Source organism: Anopheles bellator, chromosome 1 (genome assembly GCF_943735745.2).
Source record: "Anopheles bellator chromosome 1, idAnoBellAS_SP24_06.2, whole genome shotgun sequence".
Taxonomy (NCBI): Eukaryota; Metazoa; Arthropoda; class Insecta; order Diptera; family Culicidae; genus Anopheles; species Anopheles bellator.
Window position 1 is genome coordinate 27,428,672 of NC_071285.1, and position 25,901 is coordinate 27,454,572.

The 25,901-nt window shown below is 46.4% G+C and overlaps 3 protein-coding genes across 3 annotated transcripts; 1 reads left to right on the forward strand and 2 right to left on the reverse strand.

Moving 5' to 3' along the window:
* Window position 1: 1 nt before the first annotated feature.
* LOC131215360 (mitochondrial tRNA-specific 2-thiouridylase 1) lies at window positions 2-1,398 on the reverse strand. Its single transcript, XM_058209748.1, has 4 exons — window positions 1,282-1,398; window positions 1,056-1,221; window positions 807-991; window positions 2-741 (listed from the first exon to the last, which is right to left on the reverse strand). Exons 1-4 carry the CDS (start codon window positions 1,355-1,357, stop codon window positions 2-4), a joined length of 1,167 nt encoding a protein of 388 aa, XP_058065731.1. The 5' UTR covers window positions 1,358-1,398.
* A 472-nt stretch (window positions 1,399-1,870) lies between these two features.
* On the forward strand, window positions 1,871-3,373 carry LOC131215361 (chromosome-associated kinesin KIF4-like). Its single transcript, XM_058209749.1, has one exon. It carries the CDS (start codon window positions 1,871-1,873, stop codon window positions 3,371-3,373), a length of 1,503 nt encoding a protein of 500 aa, XP_058065732.1.
* A 60-nt stretch (window positions 3,374-3,433) lies between these two features.
* On the reverse strand, window positions 3,434-24,665 carry LOC131206508 (protein king tubby). The gene is made up of 6 exons (XM_058199085.1): window positions 23,927-24,665; window positions 9,478-9,757; window positions 8,925-9,383; window positions 8,660-8,850; window positions 8,439-8,573; window positions 3,434-6,227 (listed from the first exon to the last, which is right to left on the reverse strand). The coding sequence occupies exons 1-6, from the start codon at window positions 24,014-24,016 to the stop codon at window positions 5,958-5,960; spliced, it is 1,425 nt and encodes a 474-aa protein (XP_058055068.1). The 5' UTR covers window positions 24,017-24,665; the 3' UTR covers window positions 3,434-5,957.
* Window positions 24,666-25,901: the final 1,236 nt, after the last annotated feature.

Below are 25,901 nucleotides of genomic sequence, written 5' to 3' on the forward strand. Positions count from 1 at the left end.
GCTAACTGGTTGCACTGTATATTGTTGACGGCCCTGGGTGCACTATGCGTACGCTTCCAAAACACTCCTCATTGCGGTAAAAGACAGCATATTGGCCTGGCGTGATCGCTCTCAATGGTTGATCTAGTTTGATGAACAGTTTTGACCTGCTCTCGCCAGAAACGTTATCATTTCGCCCCAAGGGTGACTGAAAAATGCTGCAACCCACTAGTGGTTTGGTGTGTTGAAAGCGAAACAAACACCTCACGACAGCCCCGTGATCCAATCCAGGGGGACCGTTAATCCAAACGGGGTTTTCCGCGTACACCATATCGGTGAACAGAAGCGGATGGTCGTGCCCGGAAACCACATCGATCACGTTCGTGTCACGATGTTTTCGAAACACGTAGTATGGCTGCAGACACCCTCCAATTTTACATTTCTGCCCTACCGTCCAATGATGAATTCCGGCATGCTGACCAACCTGCTGCCCACTGTCAATGTCCACAAACGGGCCAGGTTTGGTGTCTAAGTACTCGGCAATGAACTGCTGAAATGAGCGCTTTCCAACGAAGCAAATTCCCATGCTTTCCTTCTTTCGTGCGAACGCCTCCAAACCTACTTCGGCGGCTAACTGTTTGACCTGTGGTTTAGTGAGAGCACCAATCGGGAACATCGTACGACGCAGTGTGTCGGCGGTGATTTGTGAAAGGAAAAACGTTTGATCTTTAATGGGATCCGGTGCCATAAAAAGACGAACCCCTAAAATGTAACGTACGCTTCGTGGGAACATATTGCAAGAAAAGTGACTCAGGTTATGGCCATACTTTCGTTCTCCGAATAATGCTCTAGAAAAGGTCCAAAGTTGGTCCGAGCATAGTGGCCGGTGGCAATCGCGTCCGCATTCATCTGGTTTCGAGCGTGGTGGTAGAAATAGTTAAACTTAATGTGTCGATTGCATAGGATGTCCGGATTCGGTGTGATACCTGCATCGTAGTCTTTCAGAAAGCTTCTGCAAACGAAAGAATATTCCGTCTGTTATCTTTTTCCGGACACAAACCTTTCGCTCGACTTACCCAAACACTTCATTCCAGTATTCTTTAACAAAATTTATCTGCTCCAGTGGTATCGCTAGCCTGCGGCATAATCGTTGTGCATCTTCCCAATCCTGCTCGCCAGAACAATAGCCAGATTCGTCGATAAGGTCCCAATTTTTCATAAAAGCGCCGCATACATCGAACCCTGCAGCGACGGCACTTGGATTAGTCTCCATCTCCGCAGTCCAACGGCTTGCCTACTTACCACGTTTTTTCAGCAGATACGCTGAAACGGCACTGTCTACACCGCCCGATACACCTATGACCACCTTGCGGAACATTAATAATGTTAAAGGCCGCGCAAAACGGCTCGATTATGTTTTAATGCTGGCCGACCGATTGCCATAATCATTGCAGTTACAAAATCAAAACAAAAACAAGGAACACCATCTGTCACTTTTGAACTTCGATGTTCTGTTCGTGTGGAGAACTTCTACATGCAAAAAAGCCATGCTTAAAAACGGCATCGTTTTACAAGTACTTTAACACCAAGATGTATGAGACCTTTCTGAGTAATATTGTAGTAAAATATCTAGAAAAGCCACAGGCAGAATTTGTTGTCGGTCAACACGGTAATCGCCAAATGTTGAATCGCAGCAACCCAGCCAACTGAAGCAGAGTCCGCTGTTAAACATTCTGTAAAGTGGTACAATTGTCTGCCGTTGGTGCACTTTGAAATATTTGTTCACATTTCGATTTGGCGTCCTTACGAAGCCTCTAGCCCCAAACTGGGACAAGCACATTTGAAGCAAAATTCGCAAACGCAAACGGAATCGTTGACTAACCGTCGTCACATGGCTGCCGTACCGGAAACAGTACAAGTTGCGGTACGCATCCGACCTCTGTCGGAGCAGGAACGCGAGCGAGGATGCCAGAGTGTCGTTACGCAGCCATCGCCCGACGGGGCACGGTTAGTGGCCCGAGACTCGGAAGAATTTGTTTTCAGCGATGTCTTCGGCCCGACGGCCACACAAACGGAAGTCTATGAACGCTCTGTGCGGCGTCTAGTGTTGCGCCTGTTCGAAGGGTTCAACGTTTGCATCCTGGCGTACGGGCAGACCGGTTCGGGGAAAACCTACACAATCGGCACATCGTTCGATGGTCACCTGAACGCCGACAGTGGTATTTTGCCTCGGGCATTGCTGGATATTTTCAAAGTAGTCAACGGAGCGCCAGCGGATGATGAAACCGAAACATCCTACCGGGTACTGTGCTCGTTCATGGAAATCTATCAGGAGAACGTGTACGACCTGTTTTCGCAGCGCAATCGCTACGAACGGTTGGTCGGCATTCGTGAGACCACCGCCGGTATCATCGTTCCCGGACTCACGGAGGTCCCCGTGTCCAGCACGGAGGAAACGTTCCGGTGGTTGGTGCGCGGTGCCAGCTGCCGAGCAATGGCACCAACCAGCATGAACAAGCAATCGAACCGAAGCCACACCATCTTCACGGTGATTGTCCGCAAGCGGTACCGGACTGCCGGCGATGAGAAGTTAACGATTTCGCAGCTCCATTTCGTGGACCTGGCCGGTTCAGAGCGGACGAAAAAATCGCGCGCTTCCGGTGAACGGTTGCGTGAAACGATTCAAATCAACAAAGCCCTGCTCGCCCTCGGCAACGTTATCTCAACCCTCGCGTCCATCGGATCGATTAAATCGAAAAAAACCTTCGTTTCGTACCGCGACTCCAAGCTGACGCGATTGCTGCAAAACTCGCTGGGAGGTAATTCCATTACGCTAATGCTGGCCTGTGTTTCGCCCGCCAACTACAACATCGAGGAAACACTTAGTACGCTTCGGTACGCGGATCGAGCCCTCAGCATTCGCAACAAACCCACCAAAGCACCGTCGGCCAACTCATCTTGCACCGAGATGGAACAGCTGACGCTTACGGTCTCTCACCTACGCTCCGAAAACGAACGGCTTCGGCGGCGCATTTCGGCCGAGTTGAAGATCTCCCAAGACGGCAGTAACAACGGCCTGGTGCAAAGTCGTAACATGAAGCAATTGATCGCACAGAACCGTTCCCTGCACGGTCAGCTACAGTCATCGATCGAGGCGTTAACGCGTAACGAACTGAGAGCGTCCATAGCGGAGAACGCAATCGGGCGAATGGAACCACTGGTCATGCTCGAACCGGATCCACTACCCTTCAGTCAGGAACCACAAACCGTTGAAGAGCTACGCGCGAAATTCCACGATGTGCTGTTGCGATATCGGAACGAGGTGGACGCACTTCAAAAACGACCTAAGATTGCTAGTAAATCACCCGTTCTTAGGTACCTAAATTCCTTTTGAATAAAAAAAGACACAAGAGAACTCACTCACTCTGGTGACCTGGTTTCTTCCGCTTGTGAAGTTTGGTTTTTGTCCTAATTTATTTCAAAACCTATTACGCGACCCAAACTAGTTCTCCTCGGTAAATCCTACGAGCCTCATGTAAAAGCACACGCTCCTTATCTGTTGTTTCGCCGAACCCTTAAAACCTACACTTCCAGTAACCGTTTCTTCCCATTTGTCGTTTGTCATGCTTTTCGACGGTGGAACCGTATTGGTTGGCCACTGCATTCTTATTGAGCTAACAATGTGTTTATATAATATACTTTTGTTTTTCTATATTTCTCTCCACCGATGCAAAATTCCACTGACTAGACACTGTTAACTTATTTTCTTGTGTTGAGTAGTTTTCAAGTTCCTTTACTCCTTTTTACCACTTTTTCGCAAACAATTCACTCTGTATCGGGGGTGGCTGAGTTTAAGGTTAAGCTTCTGCTACGCATTTCTTCACTGTACGGACGCTTTTCTACTTTGCACAATCTACTTTCAATTAAAACCTATTTATAAAAGAATACTATTCGTTCTTTAAAAAATGTCTTTTCATACTTCCTTCTCTAAGTTTACGCATTTGTTATGAAATCAATGGATGATATAGCTTAATGATCGGTTGTACTGTAATGAACTTTAACGTAAAATGACGATTCGCTAAGATCGTTCTGCTACGAATACGAATTGAAATAAAATAGAGTATCTTTACGTAATACACGTTTTCTGAAACTCAACACAACACGTTCACACACTCGCTATCGTGCGTTTTTGGTTGGGTTTAATGTAATATCACAAAACATGTCAGAGTATTCGTCGAATGAATCGGTAGCACATTCGTCACAGTGCCAATGCCTAACGAAGAAAATCTTATTTGCGAGCATAAGGCATAATCCTTTTTTCTTGTCTTTTGAAGAACTACAAGTGGCAATAAATGATATTGAGATTTACTTTCGCGGGCACTTTGCGTTTTAGTATAAATTTATGAGAGAAACAGCACATCCCTCCACAATTGGCCAACAGCTGCTAGTGGCAGAATTTTGAACCAATTCTTCATAAAAAATTTAACTAAATGAGGCAACCATTGAATCATTCTTCACGAGTGATAAGCTGTTGGAAAAATGGTATGAAATTTAACTTTGTTTGATTCTGTAGCTTAGCTGCCGCCAATGGACTTCTCATTCCTTTCATGTTCTTGAATAATCTAGAAACTGCAAAAAGCATTAATAAACGCTTCAGTTATGTACAAAATAATGTAGCTTAACAGCACACAAAATTTCCCGGTCGAATGGTGTTAAGGCAAAGATGCGTGAAGTGAGAAATCACTCAATCCACGGCTCAACGTTAAGTTTAGCAAAACGGTTCCCTAGGTAGGCCTCTCACAGCAGACAATTAAGAAGACAATCAACCATTACTTAGCATGCTGTGTTTCTGCTGAACGGCTACAGGTTGGTTCTTGTAAAATGTACAGCAAAGTAAGTTTGATTTCGCAGAAAAATTGATTTCTTTCTTTCGAAAGAAAAACTGAACATACGTTGTGTTTTAAAATTATCGTAAAATTTAGCGAAAGCTTGGCATAAAAGTCGGAGACGGTTCCAATGCATCGTGCAATTTACCACCTTCGTTCCCGAAAACGGTCGAATACAAAAGTCATCACTAAAAATCAAGCACTTGCCGGCATGATACATTCCGTCTTGAACGTAAGTATGCCCTCTTCTCGCTAATAATAATATTCGCGTAATTACAATATCTTTAACGTTAACCGTTGCGATTGACGTTTTTCAGATCTCCCCGTTGCAGGTAGTATTTCGCGTAGGTTACTTTGATTATAACACAACCATTTTCATTTTGTTACCTTTTGTCCTACGATTTCTACTCGATCTAGATGGCCGGTAACTGGTTTTGCTATTTTTTGCCCCTTAACTAGGAAAGCGTTTGCGGTTTCACACATAGTACCTTATTTACTCACTATCCGTGCCCTAGTTTCATCGACATTGTACGCTTCCAAGAATTTATCGCTTTGGAACCGCGAGCCACCGAGGCAGGCTTCCAATTGTTAGTGAGCAGTCGTTTGCACCAGACTTACATTAGCTGACGAAACAGTCAGCTTTTTGTTGTTTGGGTTGAGAGGTGAAAACCTCGATCGATCGATTCTTTTTCAACTTTCAATGCATGTTTCCAGCTAAACTACTGAACAACATGTCTCTTCGTAGGGATTGCTGGTTTTACTCGCCATCAATAAGCTAATCATACAGGCCACATCCAACAAATCGCTTCATCACGACACCAGTCTTGGGCCATCTCTGTGTTAACCTCGTGTGAACACTGCCAAATCTACCGCTGCAAATGTATACCACTGTCCGTCCAGTACCTTCCCCCGATGTGTTCCATCGAATGGCTTCTGCGGGGGTCGTCGCTGTTTTACGATGACGAATCGTGGCAGTATTTAACTTTGATTTGCTGCAAATAGACTCGAGAACCCTCGAGGCTTGAAATCTGCATCCCAGGAACTAGTGCCGTCCTCGGCATTGCGCCAACCCCTCTCGCTCATCGCCCGCTACTACTCGCAGGCCAGCTTACCGTCGAAGCTGGACAGAGCGATCGCGAACGCCTGAAACGCACACAACGGGTACCGGAAGTCCATGGTAAAGATGTCGTCCGCCGTCCGCCCGAACTGCATCACGATGTAGTCCGGGTCGGAGTCGTGCACGAGCTGGAAGTTCTTCACCGAGGCTTGCGTGACGCGACCGTGAAAGTTTAGCACGTACGATTGCGTTTCATCGTTCCAGATGGGCGTCTTGTTGTGCAGTTCCACGACATTGTCCATGTTCTGAAAGGATGCGGAAAATGGGGAGATGTATTAAGGCTTTACACACTAAACGATCACGCATGGGACAGAACGTCCCAGGGCGCCCCATCTGCAGAACAGATTAATATTTTGTTGGCAAAGGAAATAAGTTGTCCATTCATGGATACGAGCGAAGTATCAGCTGTGTGCGGAGAAGTTACGCAAATGCCATTAGGAACACTCACTCGCACTCATAGACATCCTTGGCAGAGGTCGAACCCCTGGGCAAGCCACTGACCAGTAGCAGCGAAAGTCGTTAACTCCCTCCGCCCGCCCTGGATGAGGTCCTCTGGAAGTGAATAGGAAGCCAACCATGGGCGGGAAGAAAAGGAACACATAACGGCCGTCCCCATCAGCGCGCGCGGCATTATCGATTGAAATCCCGCACAATTGAACCTTTCGCGAAAGCACGAAGCACGGAGCGCAGTGCGCGTAAGATTGGTGGAAAAAGGTGGCCAAAACCATTTTCTTGAGTACCGAACTCAATAGTATATCTTACCCTACGGAACGGGTTCCTTTTACATTCACTTATTCATGGCTTGCGGTAAGCTGGATGCAAAAGCTTTGAAACATTAAAAAGTCTTAGACATAAATACCAAAAGGGTATTCAAAAGTATTAAAAAAATCGTCTTATTGGAACACGTAACAAACCGGCTTTAGGATGGTTTCGATGTCTTTCCAATTTGTCGCATTACTTGCATATTAGCATAATAATGTTTCAACTGGCTCGGTTGCCAATCCGCACAAGCACCCCACGATGTCACAGTGCAAAAAAGCCGTTTGCTTAAGACACAACAGAACTTTCTTTTCAGCGTAGTAAATGGAATCCGTTCCTGAACAGAACGCACTGTTAAAAGTTTAACCCCTTTCGTGAAGGGGATACAAAGCACAACTTTTTGTTCAAACGATTCCCAACCCGTGGCCACGGGCGCAATTGAAAAAGTTTTTCGGCAAAAAATTACTTATGTACGGTTAAACACGCTCCGGGCTCATAAATGTACATCGTATCTCCGGCTAATTTCTTTATCCTCTCTGCCTCTGCACGTGCCGTTAATATCGTCAATCAAATCAATAGGCGTCTGGTGTGTGGGGAACAAAAAAACGAAAAGAAAACCCGAATCCCTTTTGCCACAAAACTGCCGGAATTACCGACTGCGGTTCTGCGGAGAAGCGCCGAAAGTATGCTAAACATTTCTCCCACTTCTGCTCACGTGAGACGCGTGGTAGACCGCCACCGCCATCGGATAAGGTTAGTTCTGAAAGGTATTCCTTTTGCAAACGGTGCCTCAGACAACGCTTTGTTGTTGACAACTTTGTACTTAAAATGTGACCATTATCGTGTTCAGTAATAGTACAGGTTGTGGATTTTTGTCCCGTAGAAAGAAACAGATTGGCTCTCTAGAGAGGTCACACAGTGGTTGTTAGATTCATGCACAGTTAGATGGTTATTAAATATCTTCGTTAACTTCCACGTGTCCCACGACCAACCTCAGCACCGTAGCGGTGCGATGGGTCGATGATGAAACTTTCATCACCACACAACATCGGTTTGAGCCCGACAAGGGCCCCGACAACCCGTGCGCGCGAAATATGTTAGGGTTGATAATGCCCAAAAGGAACCGATGGGAGGCGCGATCAAAACCTGTAAACGACAGTACCGCCCGCCATCACACCACTCATCCTCCAGTGTATCGCCCTTGTGTCCCCGCGTGACACAACCTTCTCACAACAGCCCCTTCTGCCCTTAGTGAAGTTTAGTTACAATTTCTGCTGCTGATCTGACTTCAAACGTTTGAGCACAAAATGGAAAAAGGTGTACGAAACCCGTCGCCCTGGGATAGCGAGGATGCAATAAGGGCCGTGCCGAAGAGTAATTACGACCGGGAACTTAAACGGAACGGCAGCTGATGCCGCATCACCGAAGGGACACAAGTATAAACTTTCGCTCAATTTGTGAACTTTCGAAACGCCAATGCCAATTAACCCAACACGCTCGGATTCAACAGGTTTTGTGATACATTTAAAAAGCAGTTCAAAGGGCTTGCGAGAGCGTATTCTCCAATGATTTCAAATTCCAGGCGTCTCCATCAGATTGAGAATTTTATCAGAGGTTCAGCACTGAAGGAGATAGGTAGTGGTCGTCCCTATTTAAGTCAAATGAATGGTGAAACAGGGAAAAGTCGAACGACTCACCTTTGACTTCCAGCAATCCAGCAGCCCCTGCTGACCGTCAACCGAGCTGATCTGCACACGCTGGTCGTCCTCCGTCATGCCCGGCAGCAGCACGGTCATGTTGCGTGGCCCCTTAAATCCGAGGATGTTGGTGTCCTGTTGGGTGTTTACAGAAGCCAGCAAAAGCGAACCAGTGAGAATGACCGAATGGTGCTTGGCCATAACGCGGGTGTGACACTTACGTAGATCACGACGGCAAGGTCGAGACGGGGCGTCGCGTTATCGTTCTTGGTGCCACTGTCGTAGACGAAGAACGTGGTGCCGAACACGTTCGAGCGTAGCTTGCCCACGAAACCGTCCGCCTGTCGCGACAGGTCCGTCGGATCGCAGCTGATGATGTAGTTGGACGTTTTGCTCTTCTTCCGTTTGCGACCTGCGACAAGAGGAAAGTTAGAGTGGAACGATTCCGTTTTCGTGGCGTACGGGGGCGGCAGAAGAACCACTGACCGGCGAGACAGAACACCTTCTTGCCATAGTCACGCTCGAGATGCAGATAGTAGATGGGGAACAGTCCCCGGTCCATGCCCTTCCGGTCGCGTGTTATCCGACACTTGTACAGCACGCCCTGGGCGGCCGGTTGCGTGACCCACTGCTCGATCGGTCCGATAACGTCACCCTCCGTGTCGGGGGGACCGCCTCCGCCTCCGCCGCTCGGTGGCGTACCGGAGCTCTCGGTGCTCTTGACGTTCCCGCTGCTGCTGTTGTGATGGTTCTGACTGTGGTTGTTGTTGTTGAGCGCGGGCGATATCGGTGCCGAGTGGGACAGCAGATAATCGGCACCCGCCCGATCGCCGCCCGGCGGCCCATGGGGAGATTTCGTGCCGGAGGACAGTGGCAACACGTCGACCGGGGTGCTTTCCTCGTCCTCGCTGTCCTGCGATGATGGTGTCAGCTTTTCAAGCGTCACTAAAACACGGGCCAGACAGCCACCGAGAGAGAAGAAGAGTCCTTATAGACACTGGTGCCCGTCTTGTCTCTTGAGACTTGCAAGACTACGTACGGTCGCTGTAAGGTGATGTTGGTGTCGTTGCGAGAGACTTCGGCGTGATGGTGGGACCGGACGCTCCGTGAGTCGCCCCGACGCCTGGTGCGGTGGTTGTGCTGATGATCTGGTCCGGGTTGTTCGGTGACATCATGAACTGCATCGGCCCGTCGTAGGCGTGCACCTCGCGCCCATTCCGGTTGACGGCGGACATCGGCCGGACGAGCTGCAGATCGCTAGCTTGCACCATACCGGGCGTTGCACGCTTCTGGCGTATGTAGGCCTCCATTAGCTGGCGCTACAATTAGAGGTGGGACAGAAAAAAGAAGAACACCCATTAGCGAGCGCTGTCGACAGGAGAGTAGCAACAGAATCATTCAATGTAACAGTATCACAACAAAACACACTTCACACCAGTGTCGGTTATTAGCACAATTGTAACAATAGCGGTTTAGACAAATCTTTGCATGGCTTCCTGTGAAATCCCGCACAGAAAGTAATCCGCTTAGGGACTCAAACGGCGGCAATGCACCGGTCACCTCATAAGGTTGGTGGGCACACTCTATTTGCGCTAAAATTTACAATTAGCTAATCAAACCCGATGACACCGCACAGCACATGCCAGCGCCGAGTGTTATTTGGTGGACTGTGGGGCAGCAATGCATACGCAGCGCGCATTAGCCATTGGTCGATAATGAGGACAGGCGAGACATACCGGATACCGGTGCACTGCTATTCATTTTACGCCTGTCGTCGTCGGCACGAATGAATGCAGTTTTGTAAGCGAACGCCATGTACCGACCGACTCCTGTGGACGGTGGTGTCCACATAGAGAAAACCGGAAGCGGGAAAGAGGAAGCCGATAATATTTGCCGGTGCACCAGTAAGTTTGATGTTCGACGTTTGCTAGTTTGGCTCTCTTAAAGTACACAGTGTTTCCACCTTAAACAAAATACGCTTAAGGGTTATCAAGGGTCTTTTTTCATATGATGTTTCTATGGTTTACCTATTACTTCTATTTAGTTTAAAACAAATTTTAATTTATTCAGGGAATTCGACCTCTCGAATGAATTGATTCGTCTTTTTCTATTGAATGTTTTTGCACGATTCTGTATAATTTAGTTTTTGTAAACATTTTCACGAAATGTAATGCGTTGAACGATTGTTTGCAGTAGCAGTGAACCGGCGGTCAAGGCTATTTTGCTTGAATGTTGAACCTAATCGTTTATTTTACCTATCTTCGTTTATCTAAGATAATGAATTATGGCTATGAAGTGAAAAATGCATGCGTCCAACAAACCGACAGAAATGTGTTTTATATTGACACAACAAAAATGTATCTTTGGTAAAAAAATGAAATCGTTGGTAAACCATATACTTATTTCACAGACAGAGGATTGACACCGAGAAGGCAAGCATTATGATTATAACACGACATAAAAGACAGTCCAATGACCTGTGTCAACATAGTAATGAAGCCTGATTGCAACTGGAACTAGTGAGTGACGGCCGCCTCATTCAAACAGTACATAGCTTGATCATATCTCAATTACTCCCATTAAGCTGGCAACACAGGGCTTTCTTCCTTTCGAAAGATGAAACGAAACGAGGCCAACACGGGCAATACTCCGGACGTAGCGTCTATCGGAACCATACACCGATTTGGCGTGGTTTTGTAGCAATAAAAATAAAACTAGAAAACATGAAGTATAGGGGCAAACGCCAGCCCTCTTTCGAGATGATACGGGAAAACATTGTCATTTCATTCGAGCCTACCGCCTTCCACCCAGTGCCCCACAACCGCCAGCCAACCAGTATTGTTGGGCTATTCCACAGATCTAAAGGCTTTTCTGCAGGACGGAATGTCCTTTCTATTGCATAAATTGGGCGTGCAAAAGGAGGACGATAGTATGGAGAACTTTTAATAAAAAACTAAAAAAAAGGATAATAAGGAACAGTAAGGGAAACATGAAAATTAAACCCAGTCACTAGTTCCCCAATGCACTTCTCGAATGGTCGCGGAGTCATCGAACGTGGTGCTCAGTCGGTTCTCTTTAAACTCTGCCACGTATTTAAAGCGACCGCACTCCGAAAGGTCCTCGATGGCGAACGAGCTCCATTCCCAACGCACTCGTGGGAGAATAGACTGACAAACGACCATCCACCGACCGTCAGCTCATGAAGCCATCGTCGTGTTGTGTCACCGGGAAACCTGACTTTGTCGCTTGTTCTTGAACGGGTGGGGAACACTTTGCTCAAAAGGAAATCCTTTTGACCCCGTTGCCGTTGGGGGTTTGTTTGTGTTCGGAAGACTTCTGGTTAGAATCGCCCTTTCTGGTGGCGGCTGGTTAGTGTGGCGAGCCACGAACGAGGTCCCGGGTGATATAATCGGTGTGGCGAGGAACCACGGCAAAAGGAGTCGCCCTGTAAAGCCCCGTGTCTCGTGTCAAGCGCCGTGTGAAGCGGCGAAGATTGCGGCGAGAAGCGCGGGAAAAAAAGCAAGTGTTACGTGCGTCACGCTCGCCGAGACCGAAGCGCGCTATGGTTTCGCGCCATCATCATACGCGGAACGCGGCACAAGCCGGGAGGAGTTTAGTGTACTTTTTTCCGTTGGTAAATACATAACACCACAGGACAGAGTGTGGGCCAATGAATGGGGGCCTCACCACGTAACAGCCTGACACAGCCTTTTTTTCTAGCTCAACTCTCGTGTCCATTAAGAATTAAAAACAAACACGAATCTTATTGCCGGGAATGGCTGACATGAAAACAGCACCAAAAACGAAAAAGGCTGGTTTCGTAAAGCAAACAACCTTGAAACGGGGCATGAACTTGAAACCACCAAATTGACGTTATTTCACAAACAGTCACAATCTTATTAGCGGGTACAATTAGGTTTTGGAGCCCTCTTTGTGGTTCAAACCAGGTTTTATCACAAGTATGAGTGGCTTTTTGTTGACTGCCGCTACCAATCCATAGTTCTTCCATGAAAAGGCAGAAACAACAATGATGACTTCACAACAATACCTGGTGCTCCACCAAGCTAACAAATGGACCCACAACCACAATCACATTCATTCGAAAGCGATAAGTGAATTACAACCAAAACTGGCTGATTAACATTAGCGTACACCTGATAATTATAAAATCTGAATAACCTCCATTACTTTCTCTCTCGCCTCTGGTTGGGTCGTTCCTAACTGCAGGACCTCACCAGCATGCATGTCCGTGAGGATAATTATGGTTGAGAGTTTTCGGTAGCTTTCGTTTGTTCCGGGTTGCTTTGCGCTCGGTTCCGTTTGTTTTCTCTGTCGGTTGTGGTGGAATGTTTGGCGTGGAAAAGTGAAAAGGAAAATTGTTTCCATCCTTCCGGCACCAGGCTTCGGCCGGCTCACCAGCACCAGTGCCACTTTTAATTTGTATGAAATGCACACGCGGGACTTGGTGCTTCTAGTGCTTCCTTCTCCCCGTGTGCTCCGGCCTCCGTCGCCAGCGGGCTCTGTTAGTCAGGATCAATGTAGCAAAAAATACCATCATCGTTACGCTGGGGCGAGAAGAAAAAGGCAAAGGCGTAGAGGCAACCCGCAGGAGCAGAGAATGCACCATTGTGCGGTCGCCTTTTTCGCTGGCTGTACAAAGTATGCACGTCGTAAACGACGGAAGCTTCCGGTAGTAGAGTGCTTCCACTACAACGCCTCTCCGTGTGTGCTTTTGGCCAATCTCGCTTCCTGCGCTTCTTTTCGTTCGTCTGCACAGCACTTGGGTGTCTTTGGCACAGATTGCGCGATCTGGTTCGAAAGTCGTTTCATCTAAAAAAGGACTGCAGTGGCTCGGTGCACTACAGGTTTATATGTCTCGACCGGGCACATGCGTCGCGTAGAGACTAACGGGAAACGCATAATAAGTGAACAGAAAACAGTATGGAGGCACCCAGTGTTCCATCCAAACGTCGCCCGAAAATATCGGTGAATCCGCGGCCAAAGCATCGGTTCTTCAATAGTAAAAAAGGACCAACGAAGTAAGGCGAACTAGGGAATGTCCATTAGTCAGTTTTACATAATCATAATCCCTAAACGTGTCTCTTAGATTTTAATGGCTGGCTGTTGGATTAAGGAACACAGACATGGTTAAATAACGCCTAAATTGATGGTCTTAAATTGAGGACTTAGCCTGCAGCCCGTCAAGTACCTGTGTTAGAGTCTGCTGTCAAGTGTGTCAATTAGTGTGTAGAGAAGGTTTTCGTCAATATTTAAAAGATAAACCAGTCATACTAAACGTGACACGCCGTTTGTTCTGACCAATATTGCACTGCACAATATAACTACCAACGTTGGGGACTGGACTCAACTCTACCCATAGTTTAAAGAGGGGTTAAAGAGGGGCCTTCGAATTGTCGTTATCATCGTGGGAACACTGGCGTATGAAGGCGGTTGTCCAATGTCTACAGCAATGCGACACACTGTTCGGTGTTCTTTTGCTTATGCGGTTCAGCTATCGAACGGACAACTCTAATGGCGTTGGCAGGAGTGCGGACTTCGCCGGGCCGCTATCGCCGACGAACGCCACCCAAAAAGCCGCGGGGTCAATCGGGGTTAATCGTAATGTTGCGTTTCTGCTCGACTGGCCCACTGCTGGGCGGTGACGACGTGGAAAAGCCCCAAAACGTAAGGAAAAAAGAAACGAAAACGCTAAAAGATGCTAATGAGATTAGGAGTACGCCACTGTGGTCAACCTTGAGCCTATCGTTAAACGCTGATCGTCGCAATTTGGTCCCTGACCAGTAAAAGCCCCAACTAATCGGGCTCACCACCACCACCACCACCAAGCAAGAGTTTCGTTAAACCTCTCCTTCAAAACCGTAGTGTTTTTCGAGAGTCGACCCTTGGTGGAGCAGTTCCAAGAATCACGGCCGTGCTGCAGCAGTTGTCCAAACTGATTCTCTACAAACATTTGGCGCAGAAGACGAGCGTGTAAAGCAAATAGTGGCGATACTCTTGTATACAGTTCAGCTAATGAAAACAGACAGAAATGGGAAAAACATGCACAAGAAACTGTACAAAACACGAGGACGAAAGGTTACACTTGTGCACAGTACAACGCAAAATTCATAGCAAGAAACTTCGAAAAAAATTCAAATGAAAATAAAATCCAAAGTGTTGTCTGATTTGGCCTAGACACACTCACAGGTTTTGTACAGTAAGGGTCATGTAAAAGAATTTTGAATTTATCTTTTAACCTAATGATAGCGCCTCATGGTGAACCACTCCGTTCGGATCCCACCGAACATAGTACATAGTAGAACATAGTAAGCGAACGGTACGGTTTCGTTGTTTTATCTTTTTTTTATCTCCCAGGATAATAATTCTTCAAATCTGGTCAATCTTGTTATACTTATCCAGTGGAACTTATGTAATGGAACTTATGTCAACCAATTTTTGTTGGCCAGCTTTTAAGCTTTTCCTTGATTGTGAACCTACTTCTGCACGCTGTTGCTGTCCCCTTTAACTGTGCATTTACTGGCATACATTCGGTATAATTCGCACGCATTTCGAGTCCTAGAGAAGAACTAAAGCATTGAAACCAGGTGTAAAAGACCAACGCGTCCGATGAAAGCATCAAATCCGTATATTCTCGGGCTGAAGCGGCTCACGGACATTTCAGCTGACTGAAAACAAAACCGGCTTTACCATTAACACCAACGAACCAGTGAAACGTAAGCGAAACCCTATTCTGCACATTACTATATATCGCGGACCGGCGGAGGCTTCCCGACAGGATTGATTTGTATGCGGCTTCGGGACGGCTTTCCCCATGAAATGGCCGACGGTCGGATGTTTGCATACAGGCTCAGCTGCCGGAGTGTTGAAGGAAGTTTTGTTTGCCCACAGTCCTCCCCGAAACCGATTCAGCGCCAAAGTGCCACTGGAGCGCACCTACACGGCTGGCGGTCGATTGTGACGTAACGAATGGACACTGCGCAATGACACTATAAATCATTATGTATGGACGACGTAAAAAAAAATCAAATGCACCGTCATTCCACCGAGTGTAACACGGCAAATCGCGAGACTGTCGAATGACGAATGGGCTTCATAAATTACGAAAACCATAGCTAAAATTATTAACCATTTCATGTTTATGCTACCATTTAATCCGGCTGCAAACTGCAAATCCTGCCAGAAAAGTGACCATCCAGCACGATGATTCGCATTGCTCAACACCACTGTGCAACGGAAGGAACATCCGTCAGGGCTGCGTATTCAAAGCCGGCAGATGGCCTCACATGACTTTCCCACCAGCTGTGGCGCACAGCCAGAAGACGAATCCAGTGGCCCAGTCTGTGAGGGGTGGTGGGCGTAAAGCTTTAGGACGAACAGTGCGCGCGACCAAAGTTTTCCCGGGAGTACAGTAAATAATGACGCCATCACGGGAATCACGGAATAAACCTGATTTTAGCACACCGTTGTCGTGAGGTGTGTCCTAGTCATTCTCTGCACCGCGGCTCAGCAACCACGGTGGGGGTGATGTCGCTCGAGAGTTTACGGGACAACTTTGCCGCTTTATAATTGTTGGACGACTTTTTCTGTCTGACGACGGAATAAGCATCCGGTCCTGATGAGAACTGGTAGGACTTTTTCTCCATTATCATTGTTCAAAAAGCGATAAAGCATAAATTGTATCGATTCACTCTAATGAAAAATGTCCATTATTAACGATAATAAATCGTGTGAAGTCAGCAAAATGTATTTTGTCGATATTCGCGTATGGTTTTGCAAACGGAATCGAAATTGTAAATCATGCGGCAAGCTTTAATCAATAAAGCTTCCAAACAAAAGCTTCAAGAGGTACAACAGTGCAAAAACATTTCATAGAAATAGAGCATAATACATTTCGAGACATTAGCGTGTAAGAGTTTGAAGTAAGAGTTGCATGTTTTACCTTTATATCGAATCGGAAGAGAAGCATTCAATTCGATTAATCGAAAATTGATACGTAGTCAAAAATTTCTAATCTGCAGCAAACAGCTACAGGATTTTGAAGCATCGAAGAAAGTATATCGAAAGTAAACGAGGTGTAACAACAACTACACAAAATTCCGCGTTCCACGGACACCAATCGCCAATTTAGCGACACGTCATCACGACGTGTGTAGCGTGGATCGTCGGTAAAGCCTCAATCCTGGAACCGCCTCTGGCACACTTGGCCCAAAGTGGGCACTTAATATTTTCAAGCAAGTACACTTGTCCGCCACTAGATCCATTTAGATCCTGGATCCTGTACCGGCGAGTGGGGGCCCAAGTGGTCCCATCTTCACACCATTCAGAATATGTCGTCACCGGAGTGCGCCCGGCTCTTTACACTTTACACCGACGACCGGCGCGGCCCGTCGCATTAGATTCCGGTTCCGAGCCCGGTGGCCCCGCCATAAAACCTGATCGAGCAAAGCAACACCAACGAGCGACCAAATGGAATATTCAACAGTCACTCGCCGCTGCGGAATACGCAGGAGACACTTGGGGATACGGTTCATATTTGCATCTCTGCGTGTGACGTGACGAGTAAGCGACTGAGCTGAGAATGCAGCATTTTTGACCTACTCGAGTGAGGTACGGGTCTCCCCGCAAGGGTACAGAGGTTTCTGCTTTACCCTAATTGAATTTTACCTCCGACGAATGAGCGGTTAGTTTGGAGCGACGTGGCAACCACAGTCGTCACCGGCCGGCGCTTCCATCATCATGACCTCGCGTGAATCCCCAATCGGCGGTCGGGCCCGCGGGACCTTCAACCGTACGGAACCGAGGCCAGAAGCCCCACAGAGTCTCCCGCGACCGGATGGACACACCTATTCCAGGGAGGTGAATTAATAATTTCAATTTATTTCGATTCAGGCCTCCACGTGGACCCTATCTATACGGCAGGGGCCTTTCGTCGACCTATTTATACCTCTTACCTGCTTGGCCGGCAACGGCGCGGTTGCTTTGCGGATTAGCCAAAGGACAAAGTGGCTGTGTAAAGTTAGGTGAGTACGAAAGTAGAGTACTTTTTTTCTCCCTCATCCAGCCAGTTCCACGATTCCATATGGCCGTTTTTTGCATGCACTGTATCGTGCCGGATATCGTTGCGAACCGAGAGTAATCAGGGATGGACCTAACACGGGACACTGTGAGGACCAACAAAAAGTTGGCTTTTCGCGTCCCTGACTGTTTCTTAAAACATAGACCACCGACGGATGTGTGTGTAGGGGGGACAGGACGGGTTTCGATCGGCACCTGCCACGGAGGCCCTCCAGGGTCCTTCTCCGAAAGCAGCACGTGAGGGTGAATCTAATGAATATTTGACGCGCGACCCCACAGTCTTCGGTTCGTCCCCGTGCCTTACTCGAAAGTACGATCGACCACCATTTCTGAACCATTCCTGTATGACTAACGAGCATCGATACATAGACGGAGGCCACAAGGATCAATAACGAGTTGTGTTAAATTTTTAAAGCTGTCCCCGAATGACTTCATCAAGTTATTGTTCTATGTCAACAGAAACGTTCGGAAGTGTGACACACATTGGGTTTGTGAAACAAATTAGCTAGTGAACATTCGATCGGCTACCTGCTGCTGACACTTTATTCGATTCTTCGTGTAGTCGTCAGCAAAATTGGCATTTCCAAGTGCATCTAACGCGTTCAACACAACGAACTGATGGATACCAAGTTTGCCAGCAGTTTTCTGATCATCTTATTGTCCCACCGATTTGATTAATTTCTGATTCCTGATTTTCCAAAACATCTACCAATCATGTACCTACCATCTACCATTTTTTACAGATTATATTGAAGGGTGAACAAAAAATTGGCATAAAAGATTGTCACCACTGGATAAGATAGCTCAGCTACTTACTGGCCCAATGGGGTATTCTCTTCGGTAGTTTACTGTGGTCCTGCTCACCAAGGTCACGGAGCGATCCATCACCGGGAGTTACCGGCTGGAGCCAATGGGTAGTAATTTACGGTTTGAGCGTCACCGACATTATAGGGGCTAATTGCTTCGGCAGTCCTGTCACTTTGCTGTCGACAGTTGTTGACTTGTTCTGACCTTGTTACTAGGGTCGCTGTTCAAATTTACCGATTTTGATCCTGATCGAAATTAGTTTCTTGATAAATTTTAATTCCTTCATTACTCTACTATTTTTGAACAATTTTATAAGGATAATTCATTTCAATCGCATGCCAGAACTATTACTGAAGGCACTTTGCAAGTCCCGTCCGTCGGGACATTTGATTGACATTTAGATTGTTTAAGGGCTCGAGGGTGTTGGTAAAATAAACAAACTGGCACCCTCGCTTCGTTTTGTACATTACGATAGAGAACGGGAGTTTATTTATAATAGCAAATCGGATATCACGTTTCCCAAAACGCCGATCCTACTCAGGCTCAGGACAGCGCTTTCCACGGAGTCCCGACGGCAATCTCCTGTAGCAAATAGCAACACTCAGTTTCCAAGTAAAAACAGTACCACCGTCTTCATCGGCCCCATTCGGAGTCCATCCGGCGGGTGGCCCGTTGCCAGGCAAACCGCATCCCGGCAACGGAAATAATAAAATGGCTGATTTCGTTTTCCCATTTTTTCCAATTTGTTTGCGAGGACGGTTAGCGAGAAGGCACCATCACGATAACGGCCGTTGGGGATGGGTTCGGCGGAGTAATTAATAAACTCATTCCGATTTACTTTCTTTGACTTTGGGCTTTGCTGACCGAAATCCGGGTCCGGGATGGAAGGCACGAAGCCGCAACCGGAACAAGAGGGACCGGAAGTGGCACGACGCGGGGAAGCACAAATCCGGCAGCTTCCCGGTGGGCCGGCGGTTTGTAATAGCCTTTGGGTCCGTGGAAGGATTTCCAGCAACAGACGGATGATAAGAATTAATGGAGGGGATCGGATCGATCGACCCGTGTCATATACTACGTTCACCGGTAATTAGCCTGTCTACCCGTTTGGTGCTTGGGGGCTTGAAGTAACAGTAACAAGACCATTTTGTTTGATATTAAAAGAAATGTGAATATTTCGTTCTAAATTAATTTCACCTCCAGCTTTTTTGTTGTGTGAGTGGAAAAAAAATAACTGTGCTCAAGTTCCTTACATCTGACGAGGCGACAGAGTTAAGATAGCAAATATTTGAGAATGAAGTCTCCCCAACAAGCGCTTTAACAAACAAATAATATCCAACGAACATGTAAAAGACGCCACCATTCGAAGGCGAGTCGGTGAGTAGAAAATCCGGTAAGTGGGCATCGCACGGTGACTAGCAAGCAGAGTAAAGCAACATTAGCAAGTCAAATGTATCACGGACCAGTCGAAAAAGTCTTTGCAACAACTCCAGAAACGGGGAACTGAGTGGCTACAGTGAAGTTTTAGCGAAATCAATATCATAGTTTCACGTATGTTAAACAAGTTTAGAGAACCGTAATGTTTTAGTGATACAAGGTGCGTTTCACGGAAAACAGGACTTTTTCAATCGGGACATTTCGGGCAGCGCTATCTCTTGGTGAGAATGTGTGTTGGTAAGCACATCCTTTCCCAACTTCCAGTAAAAATTTGATGACATTTCATCCATTGGAAGTCGAGTTATTGCGTTTTAAGTGACAGTATGTTTGTGTCATCGGTACAAAAATGAGCATCGAACAAAGAGCCAATATTAAGCGTTGCTTTAAACTTGGTAAAACTTTTACCGAAACGTTTCAATTGATGAACCAAGTGTATGGTGCTGATTGTTTATCCAGTAGCAGAGTGCATGCCTGGTTTAACCGATTCAAAAACGGTCAGGAGGACCTAAATGACGACGATCATCCAGGCCCGGAATTTACCGTGATCACGCCAGAATCCATCGAAATTGTGCGTGACTTTGTCAAATATCATCCAAAATCTTCACTTTCACTTACTCTCATTTATGGAAATGGAATTGGGCATCTCCAAACCATCAATTTATCGAATTTTGACGGAAAAACTGGGCTTCCGGAAGGTGTGTGCAAGGTTTGTTCCGCACAAGTTGACTGACGACCAAAAATTGCTCCGAATTCTTTTGACTTTTTTTGACGAATTTTTGACTAAAAATCACATTTTAAATATCAATCACTCCCCGTATTCGCCGGATTTGGCACCTTGCGACTTCTACCTCTTCGGAAAAATGCATTTGCCCATGAAAGGCCAGCGATATACGGACGTAAATGCCATCCAAAAGGCGTGTACCGACATCCTCAAAGCGATCCCTCTGAAGGACATAAAACACTCATTTGAAATGCTTTTAAACCGCGCAAAAAAATGTATTGCAACCGAGGGAGATTATTTTGAATAAATAAAAAAGAATTAGCCCAAAAACATTTGCTTTTAACTTCATTTTTAAAAAGTCCTGTTTTCCGTGAAACGCACCTTGTAAAATATGAATAAAGAACAAGCCTCTTGTCCCACGAAAACGTCTAGACTTTTTGATAAACTTTTTGAGAGAAACCTGGCGTACAAATAAAAACGGTCAATGAGAAAACCAAAGTATATAAATTATATTCATTGCATCATATTTTCAAAAGTGCTGCAATTTGTACTTTTGCGTATTGAACGTGAATTTATTATCCTCACTAAATGCCAGCCAAACTTGACAAACCGTACTGTACTGTGCGCTACATACATTATTTGACAAGAAAACCATTGCAAGTGTGCACTCATCACAGTCCAGGAAATCAACAGCATTAGCACGTTTTTCTCAGGGGATGCCTATTACTTCTTTAGTGGCATGCTCGTTTACAACGACCGTCATACCGTACCTTGGTTTCCGTCTTCCGTTTTTTCCGGAGCTAAAGATGTGCCTTGCGTTTCCGATTTATTCGCTTGTTGATCGTAAATGTGACGGAGCACTAACGTGTGGTGTGGTGTAAAGCGTGAAATGGCACATAGTTGCCACTTTGTCGTCTTCCATTTAGACCGTGAAAGTGCCGTTCCGTCATCTGATTAACAACGCCCAAGAGTAGCTATCTGCTAGGTGACTCTTTGAGCAGCAAAAAGTTCCACAAAGTTGTTGGCTTGTTCGCTTGTTACGTTAGCTTGGTTATTTGATGGAAATATATTTCACCACGTGCCAAACGGCGGGACTCGAACGGAACTCAAGCTCCGAGTTCCAAGGCCCAATATTTCCAGATCAACATAACCAGGTATACGCTCAAAGGCTTTGCTCCTACATATTCTCATGTTTTTATGATTCCATATTCATAGGCATACGACACTGGCGCCCTATTGCAAGCGAGCACCTCACATTCCCAGTGCTGGCTGACGTGTTCCGGTGGTAGCCACAGTAACGCTCGCCTAGCTGGCCCGTGTTTGTTGTGGATCCGGGGCGAAAATTCGATACACTCGCCTTACTGCTCCATACTGCGTCCGCATGGTCAGGGGAACGTGGGAAGTTCGGACTTTAGAGTAGTACCTTCTTCTGTTTTACAATCGGCTAATGAATTTTTAATGGTGATTGATGGAGATTCTGAGACCATACCACGGCTATCCACGCCACAAATTCGGCCGATGTTTGGGCGAGCATTTTTACAAACTTCACCGTTCTGTACTTGGGCGAAATCATGGTTCATTGTTGCCCACAAATGTGTGCTTCGTTACTTCATCATCAGGCAGGACTACAGGGAAATCACATTTTACCCTCCGTACAATGTCGTTGCTTGAGTACTTCATTTCTATTGCAATCTCTTGGATGCTTGATTTTCTTTCGGTACCATATGCACGTAGAAAAACTGGAATATGAGTAGATTGATTGATTTCCCAGCATTTGATGAGAATAGTGCAAAAGTGAGAATTCTGATGGATTCCCAAGTCATCCTGATTTCCTGGGTTAATTTAGTTTCCCCTTTCGTCTTCGAACCAAACAATTTGATTTCACTAATGATTATGCGTGGCATTTAAAACAATACCATAAATTCTAACGAACGGCTTTTGATGACATGTTTTAGATGCCGTCAAAGGATAATAATATTATTCTTTAAAATGATACAAAAAATAACTTTATGTTCGATATGTGTTGCAACAACAGTATGCAACACAACACTGCATACTGGCAGGACTTCAAAGTACAACCACGACTCTGAACCAGAAGTGGCCGACTTTCGTTGCAGAGGCACCTCGCGGAATGTCGAATCGTGATAAAAAAAAAACCGGAATATATATTGTAAACTAGCGATACATTATCGTTAGTCTATTTTCGCGCGGGTTGACCCCGAGATGCTGCGGATCCGACGGATACGGTGGATGCTGGAAAAAAAACTAGAAAACTTTCTACCCTTTCGCTCACGGGCAAACCGGGTAATCCGTTAGCTTGCCTCACTCTTTGCGCGTAATGAGCACGTCCAACGCGTTAGTTTCCGGTAGCCACGGTGGCGAAAGTTTGACCAATCGGAGACCCAGTTTCGTTCGGGTTTCTCTGGGCCAGGTGTGCACCAGGTTGGATGGAAAATAACGCCAAACAAACAAGACGGACCACGCAATACGCAAGCCATTGCGAGAGTGACCTAGGAACCAACGCTAACCAAACAATTTTGGAGTTTCATTGTCCGTCAATATAAGGTCTGAAGTTTGAACAGTTGATCGGTTTTGCATAAGGTCTGTGGTGCAACTAGAGGTGCGCCACGATTGAAACAGGAAATCGATTTGAAGTGACCCCCTTTTCGGCGTGGAAGCCTGATCCGTCTTCGTTCAGGGGAGGTCACAGCTTGGACAGTTTCTGGTCGAAAGAAGAAAGTAATTTGCATCACCGCCAGTTGCAGTTCGTGCTTGAATGTTCATGGAACCGGTGGAAACGAAAATCCATCGATGTAACCCCGAGGCGGTAGCATTATGTAAAAATGATGCGGCACCGCCAACATTGGGGTCATCGACGTCCAAAAGGGGCAGCGCAGCGCCGTGAGAAAGAGCAAGCATATGTGAAGGAGACATGGTATTTCGGCTACTTTACTTTCCGGATTGAAATCGAATCAAATTGATGCTTAGCTAGGGAACTCCGATATGACTGAAGAACATAATTCTTATTTAGCCCAATTTAGCTCCCGGAAGCCGTACCATCCGTGCTGCCGGGGTACTGGCCTGGCCTCTAAGTGCCATGCGAGAAAGATAGGGAAAACCTGTTTATCTTGTCACCAGTCTTGATCGATCTTTGGCACGCGGTGTTGGGCTGGTGCCGTTACCGATTGGGACAATTGTTGTGTTCGTTTGCCAAGGCAACGGGCACCGCCGTGCCGTGGTCGATGTTTTCCACCGACCGGAAAGGGGCCACAACTGGTCGAAATGCGTTGCCCAGAGAACCACACATTGTTGCAAACCGAACATAACCTCCCAAGAACCAGCTGTCGCCGAGACCACGGGGTGGTTACTATGTTGACTTTGTTAGTGATTCGTAACAGGACATATGTAGCCGCCATCCTCCACTCCTTACCTGCTGCTCCAGCTTTTGATGTCGACTGTTGGCATTATTGTTGTTGTTCACGTTGCCAGCTGCACCGCCGCTATTATTGATCGCACTCATGGCGCTGGTGCCTTACGCTTGCCTTCTTCGCCTGCGTCTCGCTCGTGGTCGTTGGGAAAGAGTTTTCCGCCGGTCCGCGCACTTCATTCAAGGGGGGAATCGAAGCCGAATCTAAGCAACGGTCGGTGCCGAAAGCAGGCTGGCACGCTGGTCACCGGATGCGGCCCACACCGGTCTCTAATAACTTTTCCTCCGCTTGGTTCGCCGGCTGGCCGAACGGTTCACAGGAATGGGGCCAGCGGAGTGGACCACGCATTAATTGTTCTTTCGAGGCCAGGAGAATTGTACCTATCTTTTCCAGCCGGATGCACCGTTCGATGGATCATCGAGACGCACTACCACCACCAAGCCACTGGATGATCGACGGACTGGGGGAGCTTGGGGAGCATTTCACAACAAACCCAACACACACGAGCACACAAAACAATCTACATCCGGATGTTCCGACGGGCAGCACGAAGGGGTTGCTATATTTTATCGATACCAAACAAACGCGCAACTTCCTCCCCGCGGAACAGATCCTGGCCGTTGGCGTTGCTCACGGACACCGCCAACAATGGCCCGCACACATACAAACACACCGCTGTACAAAGGCGAAACGGAACGGAACTGATGGATCTTAAACTCGATTTTGTGTTTCGGAATAAAGCATCTTACAAGCACTGCACTTCTTGTATTTCCGTTGACTATTGCTAAAATCGTTCAGCCACGCAAATGGTTGTGACTAATTGTGCCTCTTGAAACAAATCGAAAACAGTTGACAACGAAAAACACGCACTGAAAACGCACACACTGAAAGCCCATCCGAACGCTTGTACATTGTTATTATCTTGCTTACAGAGATTTTGAGCCTTTCATCTCTTTTTGCAGGTTAGTTGGTTTGTTTGGCTTTTGTTGGTTTGTTGGTTTATTGTTTCGGATGGTATTGTACGCACCAACGAATGACTTCGACGGGAAATTCCCTACACACGAGCGCAAACGTTGGCAGTGTTAACTAAAGCACCACTCTAATTTTCAGCTTGAACGTTATTATTGTTTGTTTATTTGTGTAGCGAGCTACTAGAAGTTTAATATTCCTTCTTGCTCGAAGTTTAGTTTTAACGGTGTTCGCGCAGCAGAGGTTGGAAGTTAAGAAAAAAAAAGTGTCTGCTGTTTCCTGAGAATCCCAATCGTGTTGAACGTAACTTTGAGCCTTCGAACCTGAAACTGATGACGAACCTAACCTAGTGCTGCGAACGTCAAATTCAAATTGAATGAAATATAAATTTTGCAAGCTTATAGCAGGTTTATATTAAGTGCATCAAAATGCCCCGAAAACGAACGCCATCATTTGAGCGGAAAGTGGACACTTGGCTCTGAGGAGCCACAAGATGTTTTAATCTCAACTCATTTGTTGCTCAAGTTGCGGCGAAATTGATTGTTTTCGGATATTTATGTTACAACATAATTCGGAGATGCTGGGTACATGTACATCCATTTAATGAAAAACACCCCAAGGTTCTTTTCGTTAATGGATTCCGAGTTACAAGTAATTAAAATGTGCTCTTAGCAGATTTGCCCGTTCTTACATTATTAAGGGCGGTCCAAACGCTGCGATTTTCAATGCAATATCGCTCGAAGTGACATCTCCGGAGACGTCATAAATGTCACTGCCACGGGTGGAAATCTGAAGACTCGACATGCAATTTGTGAACAAATTTCAAAACAGGGTCAGTTTGTCGGTTGACTTGTTGATGTTTTGTTTTGGCCTCTTATTTATATTTTGGACGCTTCGTCAACGTTCGCGAAAGTGTGTAACTGAATTTATAAAAATTTACGAAAGTCTGCCATGTCTTTGGCAACTAAAAAATAAAAAATATAGTGATCGGAATAAAAAGGCGGAGGC

Coding starts and splice junctions, on each gene's coding strand:
- LOC131206508 (XM_058199085.1), bottom strand. CDS start 24,016: ATGAGTGCGATCAATAATAGCGGCGGTGCAGCTGGCAACGTGAACAAC. Junction 9,384..9,477: donor AACATCACCTTACAGCGACC/GTACGTAGTCTT, acceptor CCCGTGTTTTAG/TGACGCTTGAAAAGCTGACA. Junction 8,851..8,924: donor GAAGGTGTTCTGTCTCGCCG/GTCAGTGGTTCT, acceptor CTCTTGTCGCAG/GTCGCAAACGGAAGAAGAGC.
- LOC131215360 (XM_058209748.1), bottom strand. CDS start 1,357: ATGTTCCGCAAGGTGGTCATAGGTGTATCGGGCGGTGTAGACAGTGCC. Junction 1,222..1,281: donor GTATCTGCTGAAAAAACGTG/GTAAGTAGGCAA, acceptor CCGTCGCTGCAG/GGTTCGATGTATGCGGCGCT. Junction 992..1,055: donor TACTGGAATGAAGTGTTTGG/GTAAGTCGAGCG, acceptor TTTCGTTTGCAG/AAGCTTTCTGAAAGACTACG.
- LOC131215361 (XM_058209749.1), top strand. CDS start 1,871: ATGGCTGCCGTACCGGAAACAGTACAAGTTGCGGTACGCATCCGACCT.